Source organism: Crocodylus siamensis, chromosome 9 (assembly GCF_052110815.1).
Source record: "Crocodylus siamensis isolate JL-2025a chromosome 9, ASM5211081v1, whole genome shotgun sequence".
NCBI lineage: Eukaryota > Metazoa > Chordata > Crocodylia > Crocodylidae > Crocodylus > Crocodylus siamensis.
The window spans coordinates 43,993,270-44,008,951 of NC_143403.1; the positions used below are offsets into that span (position 1 = coordinate 43,993,270).

At 49.3% G+C, this 15,682-nt stretch overlaps 1 protein-coding gene across 8 annotated transcripts in view; it reads left to right on the forward strand.

The window, feature by feature from the left end:
• The window catches only part of ZDHHC1 (zDHHC palmitoyltransferase 1), a 55,367-nt gene that overhangs the window by 11,620 nt on the left and 28,065 nt on the right, over nt 1-15,682 (forward strand). For 6 of the 8 annotated variants that reach the window (XM_090062836.1, XM_090062838.1, XM_090062837.1 and 3 more), the window contains 2 exons: nt 4,128-4,346; nt 5,989-6,164. In XM_090062836.1, coding sequence (XP_089918962.1) covers nt 4,128-4,346; nt 5,989-6,164 — 395 coding nt within the window. The remainder of the gene's footprint in view (nt 1-4,127; nt 4,347-5,988; nt 6,165-15,682) is intronic. The other 2 variants (XM_090062840.1, XM_090062839.1) reach the window with 1 other exon arrangement.

The window sequence follows — 15,682 nt, forward strand, 5'->3', positions numbered from 1 at the left end:
CTCCTGATATCTAGCTTAAATCTACCCTCTACCAGCTTGTGACCGTTATTCCTGGTCACTCCTGGCAGTGCTCGGGGGAACAGGGACTTCCCCAGTGCCTGCTGATCCCCCCTGACTAGTTTGTAACAGGCCACTAGATCCCCCCTCAGCCTTCTCTTCTGGAGGCTGAACAGGTTCAGGTCCTGTAGCCTCTCCTCATAAGGCCTGCCCTGCTGCCCCCTGATCATATGAGTGGCCTGCCTCTGGACCCTCTCCATGTTGTCCACATCCCTCTTGAAGAGCGGCGCCCAGAACTGGATGCAGTACTCCAGCTGGGGCCTGACCAGCTGCATAGAGGGGGAGGATCACCTCTTTGGACCTGCTCGAGATGCATCTCTGGATGCATGACAAGGTACGGTTGGCCTTCCTGACTGCTTCCCCACACTGCCGACCCATGTTCATCTTGGAGTCAATGATGACTCCAAGATCCTTTTCTGCCGGAAGCTGATGGAGCCTGTGCCACGCTCCCGCCCCAGCCTCTCTTGGTGCGCAGTCTTGAAAAGGCTGTGCGCAGCCACACATTTAGTTGTGTGTGGCTGTGCACATGTGCACCTTAGAGGGAACCTTGGCTAGCTGTCAGCTGAACTTTTTTTTTTTTTTTAACTTTTGTGGCTAAAAAGGCAATTGAGAGTAAGCAGCCCCATGCTGAGATGGGGGGGGGCATTGATTTGTCCTTATTAAATAAAAGTCTTAAAGCCTTCCTTTAAAAGCTCTAAGTGCAAGGACATGGAATGAGGATTTGAAATTTACCAGGGGGTGCTAGAGAGGTACCTTTTCCTCTTCCTGTAGAAGTGCCTTGAATCTGACTAAATTACTAGTCTCCAAAAGTATTGTGGTTCATACATGCTCAGTAGAGGCTTTTTTGATTTTGGCAGTTAAATTGTCTGCCTTGAGTATGCCCCAGGCTACAGCTAAAGGGGCTGAGCAGGCCTTTATAATGCTGCTGGTTGCCAAGTGCTTGATGCTCCCCATAGGATCTGAGATGTAGTAGGAGAGAGAGTCTCTTTTACATTCCCAGTACTCCCTCTGCTGTTGCCCAGAGAGCACAGAGACGATAGAAGTAGTGGGGAAGGAACTGCAGGGCTCAAAGGAATAATGGAAAAAATAGCCCAAGGTCATGAAATTAAAGAAATGAGTCATAATACACACATACCCAAGGGTGTATTTCAGGTTGTTTGGGTAGCCTTAATTCTGGCCGTTCCTAAATTTTGAGCATTTGGCTTTGCATCTTGATGCTCTTTTATTGTAGGTTCTTGCATGTAATGAATGTAATAGGAGCAGTACTTTGAAGCTCTTGTCATCCAGAGCTCTTAAAACATATTACATAGGAATCAGCTTCTAGAGTGAGAGACTGGAACACTAAGAGGGGAAGTGGTTTGCCTCTGCTCTCACACTAAGTTGCCTTAAGAAGAGATCCCAAATGTCTACTGTAATGCCATATCCATTTGTAACTTGACTAGTGTTGTTGTACTGTGTATTTAAATAAGTAAAGAGGCCAGTTTCCAGTCCTTCCAGAGGACTGTGCCACAGCCAGCCTCTTGCCCAGCCCAATGCACAGCCCCTGCGAGCAGTGCCAGAACCCTGGGTGACAGGCAGAGTGGCCAGGTGCTGCCTGAAGGTACATGGCCCCAGGCTGGGCTGAGCTGGGCCAGGCCTGCAACATATGGCACAGGTGGTGCCCTGAGCAGTCCTGGGGGGATGTGCCCTGAACAGTCCCCCCCATACCCACAAACCCCACACCACCAAACCACCCCCACAAGCTCTTCACCCATATACCCAGCAACAAACCCCAAATCGCTGCACAGGCCCCATACCCTCCCACACACCCTTCCCCCTCCAAGCCCCACATACCTCTTCCCCCTCAATCTTAAACCCTGAGTGCCCAACTGGCCACATGGGATGGGAGGGATCTGTTAGCGGGAGCTGCACTGCAGGGGCAACTGCCACACTGCAGCCCAGCCCCATGCCCACACCAGTGCTGGGACATGTGGCCCCAGCGTGGGGGTGCTCCTGGTCCCAGGAACCACTTGGTGGGTGTGATGGGCTGTGGGGAGGGGTGGAACTGGCAGCAGGGGTGTATGAGAGAGAGATGGGGGCTGGGGGAGTGTTCCGGGTTGGAGAGGCCTCCAGAGCCAGGCTTAGAGTCCTCCTAGAGCAGTCTGTGCAGGGGGAAGCCGAAAGGGCCCAGCTCAGTCCCCGATCCCCAGCTGAGGGCTTCCCAAGAACAGCATGGGGCGGGAAGCAGAACAGCCAGGGCTGGCACTGCTCAGAGCCACAAAGCAGTGGGTGGGACAGCTGCATCTAGACTTGTCCTGGTGCTGGGACAAAGCTGTGGCTGGGAGGGAGCTAGTGGGGGCAGGCAGGGACTGCGGGTCAGGAGTGAGGGGACTTGGGTCAGGGGCTGTGGATTGAGAGTGAGGGGCAAGGGCAGGGGCAAGGCACTGGCATATCAGTGCTGCTCAGCGCCATGCATCCTGGTGAGCAAAGGGGACAGGGGCAGCTCTGATTTTTCTATGACAAAAAAACAAAAAGTAAATGCCAAAGTATATAGATATTTAGAATCCATTTTATTATGAGAGAGGCATTGGTAGGCTTCCAAATTGCTTTAAACTTGTAAATATATCAGTAAAACATTGCTCAACTGATCTCTCCATATAGAGTGGCGATTCATTTTATTAGTGAAAGAACATGGATTTTGGGTATTTTAATGAGAGAATTTGGGTTTCTTATCAGAGAATTTCCAATTTTTAAACAGGGAACACCACGATCTCTGCTGGTGAGACAAGTGGTGAGAACCAGGCAGAAGAACCAGTCTAGGGCCAGCACTGGGGACCCAGCTGGAGGGCAGATGAGGCGGCTGATCTTTTGGCCATTTGGGGCCAAGAGGACATGATTTGACAGTTCAAAGTGGGCCACTGCAAGGAGCACATCTTTTGGGTGATAGTTGCCCAGATGGCAGAGCATGAGCACCAGAAGACATGATAATAGTGCTGCCCAACAGCTAACTGTGCAGCCATGGCCCACTGGCAGCTGGCCCAGAGGTGCAGGAGGCTCTGCTGCAGTGCCTGTACCACAGCCTAGGCAGCCGTGCAGTTCCTGTCCTGGTCTGGCAGGTGCGCAGCCATGGGGCCACAAGTCCAAGAGTGGGGATGATGTTGCAGGTGGCAGCAGGTCACAGCCAGTCAGCAACCCCAACTGCCAGAATGCTGCAGTGGGTAGATGATGCAGGGGCCACTCCAGGTTAGGACTGCTTCAGCAGTCCAGCTGGCACTAAAGGTAGTGTCCCTAGATACCAACTGGCTGGGCCTCAGAAGCTCCTGAGGATAAGTAGCTCTAAGCTGCTTGCCAGGGCAGGTTTTTATACTTCTGGGGCCAGCACAGGTGCTGGCCCCAGGCTCTAGCTTCGCCTGGATGAAGACTGGAGAGGAGCTGGGCAGGGTCAGTTTACCCTAATTGGCACAATTTGCCCTACACCAAAATGCACGTTCAGGCATGTGTGCTGAGGCAAACATCTCCAGCACAAATTTGTAACGCTCCTGTTTGAGCTGCTGCAGGCGCACTTGCCTGCATGTGTGGACATGCCCCAGTTCAGATACAAAGAATCCTCGGTTTGTTACAGAGGCATTTTGTTGTGAGCAGCACCAAAGAAATGGAATTACGGCAACTTCCATGACTCGGTTGAAGACAATGGTGGGGAGCAAGAGGAGACACTTTACACTGCTATATAGTTTGGCTTGACTGGAACATAAAGGAAGGATAGTCATATCTTGCACTAGGAGAAAATAAATCACAAATAAGGGAAAGGTGGTTTATAATAGAATGATGTTATATATGGAAAACTGTGTTATTTTAAAACATATTTTAGTAGACCAAGTAGTAAACCACAATAAATAGAAATCATAAAATATGCCAGAGTCCTGTTTGGTTGATGGGGAGATACTATTCCCATAGAACTATCTAAATGAGAATCCAGCCTCTTAGGAGCATAGCCCTGTGTAGGGCTCTATTACAATACAGCGAAGGATATGAAGTTCAGAGAGGAAAAAATCTGCTTACCTTTATGTTCTCGTTTTTCCTGCTCTCTGCAGATGAACATCTGCAACAAACCTCCTAATAAGACAGCTCCTGAGAAGGCAGAGGAAGCAACCCCTGAGGCCCAATTTCAGCATGCCCGAAGGAATGGATGGAGCTGGCCTCCACACCCCTTCCAGATTATTGCGTGGCTGTTGTATCTTTTTTTTGCACTAGCTGGCTTTGGAATCCTTGTTCCCCTCCTGCCTCACCACTGGTTGCCTGCAGGGTACATTGTATCCTTTCAGACTGCAAATTAGTAGAATGCCATGACCATACTCGTGGTTATAATGAAGTAGCAGTGGGATTTTTTAATTTGCTAGCTGTTATAAAACGCCCTGGTGAGCAAAACTCTGAGTCACTTCCTGCTTTAACTACTGTAGCCAACATCTTGGTCTCCTCCAGTCTTAGTAAAGGATTTTTTTGAATTTATCCCTCTCCCACAACTTTAATTATGTTGCTGTTCTGTTCTGTTCTGTTCTGTTCTGTTCTGTTCTCTTCTCTTCTCTTCTCCATATTCATCACAGTAAAGCAACTGATCCTTTACTTCAGGGCTCTTCCTATGACCACTCCTTCCTCCATTCCTTTTATGTCATCCTTCATTGCTGTCCTTGGTGTATAGGGCATGTACTGGTGACCTGTGGAAAGCTAGCAAGCTACTTTATTTGATTTTTCTTATTTCCAACTGCTAAAATGTATTAAAAGACATTTACAAATGTATTACTTTCCTAATATTACATTCATAATAATGTAAACATTTATTATGATGGCTGCATAATGCTAAGACCTCCCCTCCCCCCCCTTCCTCCCCTCCCTGGTCTCCCCCTTATAAAAAACCCTTCTTGATCATTATATCAGTAAAGTTGAAGGCAGTTAAGCCCCTTACAAGTTGTAAAATGCACCTTGATATGAATGGGATTGTATAGTGTAGCTGGTTGGGATGCCAGGTTTCTTCTAGTGTCAGGAGATGCCAAAGGTTATTTGGTTATGACTGAAGGGGAAGTAGTTCATGCAGTTGTATACATCATGAGAAAAGGCCATCATGAAACAATCTAAGGTTAGCCTATGTTATTGAAAAAGTGCCTGCTATAAATATTTATTCACAGAGTAAATTCAAATTTTAGGTGCAAAGGATGGTTCTTCTGAATTAATGAACTTTCTTATTTTCCATAACCAGAATAACCAGAATAACATATTAGCAAGAATTCTTTCCTGTATATTGCCTATATTGCAGTGGAGTGACTCTAAAACTATAATTAAGATTGCTTCAGATGGATCAGTAGTTCTAGGTGCACATATGTCATTGCCGTCTTAAGTTCTGTCATTTGCCCTATCTCTGTTTTTCTGAAGCAAAATGTAAGGATTTATGTGATGTCAGTATCACTAGTTTTTCCTGTCACTGTTTTTGTTCAGAGACCTTAATGTCAAAAGAGATCTATGAGGATGGATTCTCATTTTTGTCACCTGTCTGTAAACAACTTACTTCTTGAGACTTAAATCTAGTTCTTACCAAGTTGCTGAAGTCCCTGTGTGAAATTGTTAGCAAATGTTTACTTTGAACACAGCTTTCTTAGCAGCAATAAAATCTAAGGAGATTGTGTGATGCAGGTTATAATGTCTGACCCTGGTTATAAAGGTTTCCATAAAAATAAGGTAGCCTTATGGCCGTATTTTTAGTCAACCTGTAATGTTGTATCTGTTTCTACATCTGAAGGTATGTATTTTTCCCCCTTAGACTGCATACTTTGCTGAGAAAGGCCAGGTTAAATATTTTGGAAAGGGCCATCCATCCAGATCCAAAAAATGACTTAGAAGCTGCTTCTAGGTGATACACATGAAAAAGAATCTGTTGATCCAAACCTTAACTGTGTCTTTCAGTGTCCTGGAGTGTTTTTTATCTGTCATTTAGTGGTTCACCTTACTGCTGTCTCCATTGATCCTGCTGATGATAACGTGCGAGAGAGGAATTATCTAGGACCACTAGCCACCTTCAATCGTAGCCAACATGCTCATGTAATTGAAAACCGTCATTGCCATATCTGTGATGTTGATGTGTAAGTATCACCCAGTATTTTTTTCTTCTACCTCCACCCTCGCTCCAGCACACAGTTAGAATGTGGGGTATCCTGAAGTTTTTAGCTGTGAGTTTGGAATAGCATTACTGGGTGTAGTGGATTCATCCCTGAAGTCATGGTTGTAAAGATTTGAGTCGCCCATCATATGTGTGCTTCTGTTTAATTAATCTGGTTTGGGGGAGGAATTGTATTGATTTTAATTCTGTGTCCCTCAGGGAATGTCCACACTACAGCTGTTGTGATCCTGAGTGTGCTGAGAAGCATGACCTTCCCAACTCACTCTCACTCTGCAGATTCCAAACCTGGAGTTGAGGCAGGGACTCTCCATCCTGGGAGGTTTTTAAGACCCAGCTAGACAAAGCCTTGGCTGGGATAAGCTAGTTGGGGATGGTCCTGCTTTGAGCAGGGGTTGGACTAGATGATCTCCTGAGGTCCCTTTCAACCCTAATTTTCTATGATAAATGGGGCTTACCCGGCTTGGTCCTGCCTGTGGGGCAGCTCCCAGCAAGCCCCATGCCGAGCAGGAAGGAGATGGGATTGCTGCTCTGTGCTGAGCTGAGAGGTGAAAACGGGAAGAGTGGCAGATCCCCCAGGCCTGCCTTGATGGCCATCACCACCTCCAAGAACAAGTTGTAGGGCAGCAACTTGCACACCCAGTTCAGGTTCTCCACCACTGCCAGCACCACCAGCTCCCAGACTCTGCTCCCATCTGGATCATGCCTGGCTGCACCGTGGTCTGTGGCCTGCCTACCGGTCTTCACCTCTGCTTGCCTGTAGTCCTGGCAGTCCATGTAGCCTGGCTTGCTGCCTCCCTTCTGCCCCTCTTAGCTAGCTGTATGCCATGGGGCACCCCCTCAGCCCCAGCTCAGGCTGCTAGTGTTGGACCGAGGTGGAATGAGCCAGGGCTGCAGATGCATTGCCCCAGTCTTTGCTGTTTGGGTGATCCACTTGAGGATCTGGCAAGGTTGCGGGTGGGAAGAGGAGCTCAGCACCTGAGCCAGCACCAGGAAACAGGCAAAACAGCAGCAGCAGGCATGCTCTACTCAGGAGTTACCACGCAATCAGCAGAGACTCCCTTACCTGGCCAGGCTCAGCCATTGCTGCTGCCACCTCATCTCCCCTGCACTGCTGTCACACTCTCCTGGCCATAAAACTTGTGGTGAGCTCCAGGTACTTCATGAGGCTCCGAAGCCCTAGCAGGAGGCACACTGGTTGTAGGTATCCCCTCCTTGTCCCTGCTCACGCACAGAGAAGACAGGTTCACATTTCCTCTCCTCCCAACAACACACACATCTTGCAACCACCCTACTGCTTTCTCAAGTCTTCCAGAGCAAGCAAGGAACCCAACAGAGCCAGTGCTTCAGGAGCAGAATCCATGTTGCTTGAGCTTGTTCTTTCACCCCTGCTGGGAGATGCCTCTCAACTCTGTGCCCCACTCGGCACCAGGCTGGCTGGGAGCTGCTCCACAGGCAGGAAATTCCCGCCTTCCGCTGCTGTCTGAGCTGACTGCTCCGGGTCAGCTGTCTACACATCTGCTACTACGCAATAGCTAATGCACAGTTAATCTGCCTGTATTTACAAGTAGTAGAAAGCCTAATTTACTGGGCAGTAGCTGCTACGCACTGTTACATGATGACACCTTACTGTGTAGTAGATTAATGTACTGCACAGTGAAGCATCTTGTACAGATACACCCACAGTGTTTTAGGGCTCCTATAGACGTGCAGCAAGGCTGCTCTGACATGCTGTAAATCCAGTACATTGGAGCAGATTCGATTAATCAAGTCTACTGGAGCGTGGAAATTAATACACTCCAGTAGCCTCCAGCATCGTGTATATCAGTGTCCTCTTGCTGAAAAACGGTGGTGGGGCACTTTGAATCTTGTTTGATGAGTTCTTGTTCAAATCAACCCACTGCCATTTTTCAATGTGGGGACACTGATACACGTGATGCTGTGATACACATGATGCTGATACATGTGATGCACCCTGCCACCTCCCAGACCATGTCTGTAAATGCCCTTGGTGTGCACATGGATTTAGACAACTACTCAGTTGGTAACTGGATACATTTGCATGGCCAATCTTAAGTTAAACTTTTGACAGCAAAATTATTGAATGGATTCAGAAACTGCTCATCTCCAGAGTAAAGGTTGCTTGCCTTGGAGAAATGGAAGATTTGGTTATTTTTAGCATTATGGCTAAAGAAGGGCCAATCCAAGTGTAAAGAGCATTTAATATTTCTGATCTAGCAAGTTTTCTCATTGTGGCCCAGACCTCTCCTGTTCACAGGATAATAGGAAAGTAGGGCTAGAAGGGACCTTACGACATCATTGCTTATCACAAGCTCAAAGTAGGATCTTCCCTGACTAAACCATCCTAGCCAACTGTCTGTCCAAACTGCTCTTGGAAATGTACAAGGATGGAGATTCCACAGCTACTCCAGGTAGCTGTTTCAATGCTTGACCACCCTCATAGTTAGAAAGTTCCTTCTAATCTTCAATCTAAATTTCCTCTGAAGCTGCTTCCCAGGCCTCTAATAATTTTTGTTTCTTTGCACTGGGCTCTCTTCAATTGGTCTACATCCTTATAATGTGGAATCCAAAATTGGACACATGAAGCCTCACCAGTGTTGAATAGGACAGAAGAATCTCTTCCCTTGATTTGCAAGTGACACTTTTATTCATAGAACCCAGTATACTGTTGGCCTTTTTTGCAACAAGAGCACACTGTTGGCTTATACTGTAACCTTCAGGTCTTTCTCTGCAGTACTACAAACTAGGCACTCATTCTCCAATCTTTATTTGTTCATGCAATTGTTTTGTCCCAAGTGCGGGACTTCACATGTATCCTTGGAGAATTTAATTTGGTTGACTCTGGACCATTTTTCCAGTCTATCCAGGTCATTCTGATATCTAAGTGTCATCTGCAAATTTCTTAAGCATGCAGTCAATCCCATCATTGAAATCATTACTGAAGATAGTATTACCAGACCCAGAACAATCCCCTCAGGAACTCCATTTGATACCTCCTTCCAACGAGACACTGAGCCATTGATGACTGCTGGTTGAGTATGATGATCCAGCCAGTTATGTATCTGTCTTGCAGTATTTTCATCTGATATGTATTTCGTTAATTTGTTAATGAGAATGCCATGAGAGAGAGTGTCAAAAAGGGTCATAGAAGGAAATGAGATTGCCTGAGCAACCTAATTTCCTTCTGTGACCAGGTGATGCAAGGCTGATGTCATTTACTTGGATTTCATAAAAGCCTTTGAGTTGGTCTCCCACGATGTCCTCATGGTAAAACTGGGGAGCTGCAGCCTTGACAACCTTACGGACAAGATGGACTTCTCTTACACTTCAGGGATTGCTTTCTTAAGGAATAACCATTCCTCATGGACACCCCTTTCGAAGGGGCCATGGCCTTTTAGTGCCTGACTGACCAAGCTCCTGAGTTTTGAAAGCCAGCCTTCCCAAAGCTGAGGATTTCTGTTTTACTGAGGGTTTTGCCCACCCTGTGTTGGACAGAGAAAGTGATCAGGTCAGATTTGGCCATGTGCTCTTCCCATGAGATGTCACAGGGACGTTGATGTCCCTCTTGACAATCATGCATCGGGAGTATGCAACCTCAGCTATTTCCCTATTGAATTTGTGGTTCAGCTCTTCTTGGTGGGAAGATCTATAATAGACTCATGACTATATCTCCTTCCCCTTGTTCCCCATATTTTAACCCAAAGGATCTCATAGAATCATCATAGAATCATAGAAGTAGGGTTGGAAGGGACCTTGTAGATCTTCAAGTCCGACCCCCTGCCTGAGCAGGAGAAAAACTGGGCTCAAATGACTCCAGCCAGGTAGGCATCAAGCCTCTTCTTAAAGACTTCAAGGGTAGGAACCAGCACCACTTCCCTTGGAAGTTGGGTCCAGATCCTAGCCGCCCTGACTGTGAAGTAGTTCTTATGGATGTCTAATCTAAACCTACTGTCCAACAACTTATGGCCGTTATTCCTTGTTATGCCAGGAGACGCTAGGAGAAATAAGGTCTCTCCCAAACCCTTCTGGTCCCCCCTAGTGAGTTTATAAACTGTCACCAGGTCCCCCCTCAGCCTTCTCTTGTGAAGGCTGAACAGGTTTAGGTCCCGCAGTCTGTCATTGTAGGGTCTGTCCTGTTGTCCCTGGATCATGCGGGTGGCCCTCGTCTGGACCCTCTCAATCTTGTTCACATCCCTCCTGAAGTGGGGTGCACAGAACTGGACACAGTGCTCCAGCTGTGGCCTGACCAGTGTCGCGTAGAGGGGGAGGATCACTTCCTTGGCCCTACTTAAGATGCACCTGTAGATGCATGACAAGGTCTGGTTAGCCCTGCCAGCTGTAACCTCGCATTGTCGGCCCATGTTCTTCTTGGAGTCAATAATGACTCCAAGATCCCTTTCTGCCTCTGTGCTCTCAAGAAGGGAGTTTCCCATCTTATAAGTGTGCTGCTGGTTTCTACTGCTCAAGTGCAGCACCCTGCACTTGTCGGTATTGAAACGTATCCTGTTTTTGTTAGCTCACCCTGTAACCTATCCAGGTCTTACTGCAGTCTTTCCCTCCCTACTAGCATGATCACCTCACCCCAAATTTTGGTATCATCAGCAAATTTAAACAGGTTGCTTTTCATCCCGTTGTCCAAATCACTGATAAAGAACAGCGCGGGCCCAAGAACCTAGCGCTGGGGGACTCCGCTGCCCACTTCCCCCCAGGTTGAATATGACCCATCCACCACCACCCTCTGAGTACAACCCTTCAGCCAATCTGCAATCCATCTGACTGTGTAGGCATCAATTGCACAGTTGCCTAGTTTTTTAATGAGGAAGGGTGGGAGAAAGTGTCAAAGGCCTTGCTGAAGCCCAGAAAGACTTTGTCCACAGTGACACCTGCATCCAATGCTTTTGTGACCTGATCATAAAGGGCAATCAAGTTGGTCTGACATGACCTGCCCCTAATGAAACCATGCTGGGTGCCCTTGAGTATCATCCCTGAAGCTGGCCCATTGCAGATGTGCTCCTTAATAATCTTCTTAAGGAGTTTCCCTAGGATTGAGGTAAGACTGACGGGCCTATAGTTGCCCAGGTCCTCCCTCCTCCTTTTTTTAAAGATGGGGACCACACTGGCTATCTTCCAATCATCTGACACCTGGCCCGAGCACCACGAGTGCTTGTAAAGCCATGCCAAGGGCTCTGCAGTAACCCCTGCTAGCTCCCTTAACACCCTGGGGTGGAGAGCATCTGGACCCGCTGATTTGAACACGTCCAGCCCCTCCAGAAGCTCTCTAACCCAGTTCTCCCCAACCTGAGATCTGGAGGTGTTCCCCTTGAGTCCATCTTGCATCAAAGTGGGGAAGGCCTGGTCCCTGGACAAGAAAACAGAGGTGAAGAATTGGTTAAAGAGGTCTGCTTTCTCCTTTGGCACAACCACCAGATTGCCCAGAGAATCTTGCAGGGGCCCCACATTTCCCAGTGCTTTCTTTATCCTACCTATATATTTGAAAAAGGACTTTTTATTATCTTTGATCTTGGACGCTAGTCCTAGCTCTATGTCTGCCTTAGCTTTCCTGACAGCCCCCCTACAGGCTTGAGCAGAGGAGGTATACTCCTCTTTGGAGATAGCACCCCCTTTCCACTGGGTGTACTCTGCCTTTTTGGCAATCAGGCATTCCCGGACACCCTTGGTGAGCCAGGGGGACTTTGGGGCACTCTTGTCCCCCTTGCTTCTTTTGGGATGGTCACCCCTTGGGCCCTGAGTATCATCTCCTTAAGGAACGACCACTCATCTTGGGCACTGAGTTCCCCTGCCCTTGAGAACCCCAGCTCCTCTCCCACTAATCTCAACTCATTGAAGTTGGCCCTTTTGAAGTCTAGGGCTACCGCCTTGCTTCAGGCCCTTGACACCTTGTGCTGGGTGGTGAATTCCAGCAAGCGATGATCGCTATCACCCAGGTGGTCAAGAACCTGGAGGCCCCTTACCAGTTCATCATTTGTGGCCAGGACCAGGTCCAACAGGCCATTTCCTCTGGTGGGAGTGTGCACCTCCTGAATTAAGTGGCGGTCCTGTATCTCCACCAGGAATCTCCTGGAACGGTCCAACCTGGCTGACTGTTCCTCCCAGCAGATGTCTGGGTAATTGAAATCACCTATGACAACTACATCCCTTGCCTTAAGTACCTCTGCAAGCTGGCCCGAAAATTCCCAGTCCAGCTCCTCCCCTTGGTTGGGGGGTCTGTAGTAGATCCCCACTGTTAGATCCCTCTCCCCATGGCCCCCTTGTATCTTGACCCAGAGCACTTCAGCTTGCCCCTCCTCTGACCTCATTTTGCTGGCAGAGGATTTGTATTGCTGTTTGACATACAGTGCCATGCCCCCATTTTTCCTTCCTTCTCTATCCTGCCTGTAAAGACTATAGCCCCTAATGCTAACTGCACAGTCGTGGGATGAATCCCACCACGTTTCTGTAAGCCCTGTTATGTCTGTGTCTGAATGTGGTATTCTGAGGGCAAGTTCCTCCTGTTAGTTCCCCGTACTACGACATTGGTATATAGGCATTTAAGGCCTTGCCTAGCTGCGTGTGCCACCCCCCGATTTGGGAGACTGCCTGGGCCTCTGTTTCTTACCTAGGCACTCCTTGCATTTGTCACCCGTCTTGCTTGGGTGGTGTCTCCTTGTCTCCCTGCGGCCCCCTCCCCTGGTGAGGCTAGTTTAAAGCTCGCCGTATGAGATCAGCCAACCTGGAAAAGAAGACACCCTTGCCTTTAGGAGAGAGGTGAAGCCCATCCCACCCCAGCAAGTCCCCCGCCTGAAAGCTTGGGTCATTATCTAGTAACCCAAGGCCTGCCTGGCAGCACCAACTGCATAAGCGCCAGTTGACCTCGCCAATGCAGGCCTCGTGTTGCTGTCCCCGCCTACTCACCGGAAGAAGAGAGGAGAATACCACCTGTGCCCCTGTCTCCTTAAGCTTGTCCCCCAGAGCCTTGAATTCCTTCATAAAGCGGTCAGGGTTGCCCCTGGCCGCATCATTCGTTCCCATGTGGATGACAACCATGGGGTACTGGTCTGCAGGTCGGATGTAGGCCAGGATCCTCTCCATGATGTCCCTAACCTGAGCCCCAGGCATGAAGCAGACCTCTCGCGTCATGGGGTCAGGCCGGCAGATGGGACCTTCTAGTCCTCGTAGGATGGAGTCTTCGAAGACGAGGACCCGGCGTTTCTTCCTGCTGGTGTTTGCTCTCTGTCCATTCTTTGTCATGTGGGGAGTGGCCTCGTCCCCCCTGGAGGCGAGTCCTCTGTCTTTCTCCGTCACAGCTGCCAGGGCATCGAACCTGTTCCCCAGGTGAACCTGGGGAGCTTCCACCACTCTAGGCCTAGCAGCTCTGGATTTGGACACCTTCTGCCACTTCTGTGTTGGATGCATCTCCTGTAGGGGCTGTACGTGGGCAACCGGGCCTGCAGAGAACAGAAATAGGCATCAATTTAATCTTCTGCATCCCTGATCCCTCTCAGCCTGCTCACCTCAGCCTGGAGCTCCCTCACCTGCTCCTCCAGGGCCCTAAGTCGTGCACAGGAGGGGCAGGCAAGGGGACACCAGGCCCCACCCCCCCAGGACCCCACTGAGTCCCCCCCACAGACAGGGGGGCAAGGAGCCACTGACCTCACCATGATCTCCATCTGGGTGGAGGCCTCAGAAGAGCCCATGGCAGGCAGTAGCACCAGGGTGAGGCCCCTGGCAGCCTTGAGACACCCTTCATGGTTAGTGAATTTATTTTGAAAGGAAGTGTACTGCTCCTTGATGTAGAGAACTCATCCGTACCCCTCTTTATGATGTGGTTACTCCTGTACAAGGTATAGCCTTCTATACCAACAGACCAGTTGTAGGTGGAGTCCCACCAGGTCTCCATTATACCTACGAGATTGTAACCTTTATCACATAAGAGAAGGGCCAGTTCCCAAGTTCCTGGTGTTTGTGTAAAGGCAGCTGAGTCTGCCATGGGAAGCACTGGGCTTCCTTATGTGATGGAACATGACCTTTCCTTGGGCTGTCACAGGAGTGGGTTCCCTTGGGCTACCTAAGTTATTTCTACTATGGTTGACATGACCTGGGCTAGAACTGTTAATTGGCCGCCCGTCCCCTGGTGATCTTAGTTTAAAGCCCTGTCAAGTAGGTTAACCATTCTGGCTGAGAAGAGCTTCTTCCCTTTCTGGGTGAGGTGGAGGCCATCCCTTCCCAACAATCTGCTACTTCCCTCACTGAAGCGTGGACTCTGGTCAAAGAAGTGGGCACAACCGTTGGAGGCCTCAAATGCCTCTACACGAATGCTCGAAGTATGGGGAAGAAGCAGGAGGAACTCGCCCTCCTCCTAGCTGTCACCAGCCCTGACATAGTAGGGATCACAGAAACGTGGTGGGACTCATCGCATGACTGGGCGGTGAGTGTCAAGGGCTATAGGCTGTACAGGAGGGACAGGATAGGAAGGAAAGGTGGAGGAGTAGCACTCTACATCAAGGAGGAATATACTTCCTCGTTAATTAGCAAGGGGGTAGAGGGGGGGCACTCTGAGGTGCTCTGGGTTAGAGTAAAAGGCAGTCCAGGGGAGAGAGACTTAACGGTGGGAGTCTACTATAGACCTCCCAACCAGGGAGAAGAGCTCGACCAGGAATTCTTAGGTCAGCTCACAGAGGCAGTGAGGGCTAAGGATGTGGTCATCATGGGGGACCTGAACTTCCCAGACATCTGCTGGGAGGAGCAGTCAGCCAAGTCTGATCGCTCACGTCGGTTCTTAGCCAGAGTGCAGGACCTCCATCTAACCCAGGAGGTGCTCAGTCCCACCAGGGGAGACGCCTTGTTGGACCTGGTGCTGGCCACGGGTGATGACCTGGTGAGGGGGCTGCGGGTGATGGGCCACCTGGGAGACAGTGATCATCGCTTGCTGGAATTCACCATCCAGCGTAAGGTGGCAAAGGGCTGCAGCAAGGCAACAGCCCTAGACTTTAGGAGGGCTGACTTCAACAAGCTAAGGAGGATCGTTGGGGAAGCGCTGAGGACCCAGAGGGGAAGGGAATCAGATGTCGAAGGTGAGTGATTGCTCCTTAAGGAGACGATCCTCCATGCCCAAAGGGAGGTAATCCCAACAAGGGTCAAAGGGAGCAGGAGGGCACATAAACCCCCATGGCTCACTAAGAGCATCCGGGAATGTCTCCTTGCTAAAAGGGAGGCATATACCCAATGGAGAGATGGGGTCATCACCAAGAAGGACTATGTTACAGTCGCCCGAGGATGTAGGGGGGCAGTCAGGAGGGCCAAGGCAGAGATGGAGCTAGGACTAGCTTCCCGGATTAAGGACAATAAGAAGTCCTTCTTCAAATACATAGGGGGTAAAAAGAGGGTCCCGGGTAATGTGGGGCCCCTGCAGGACACGATGGGCAACTTAGTCATCACGCCAGATGATAAAGCTAACATATTTAA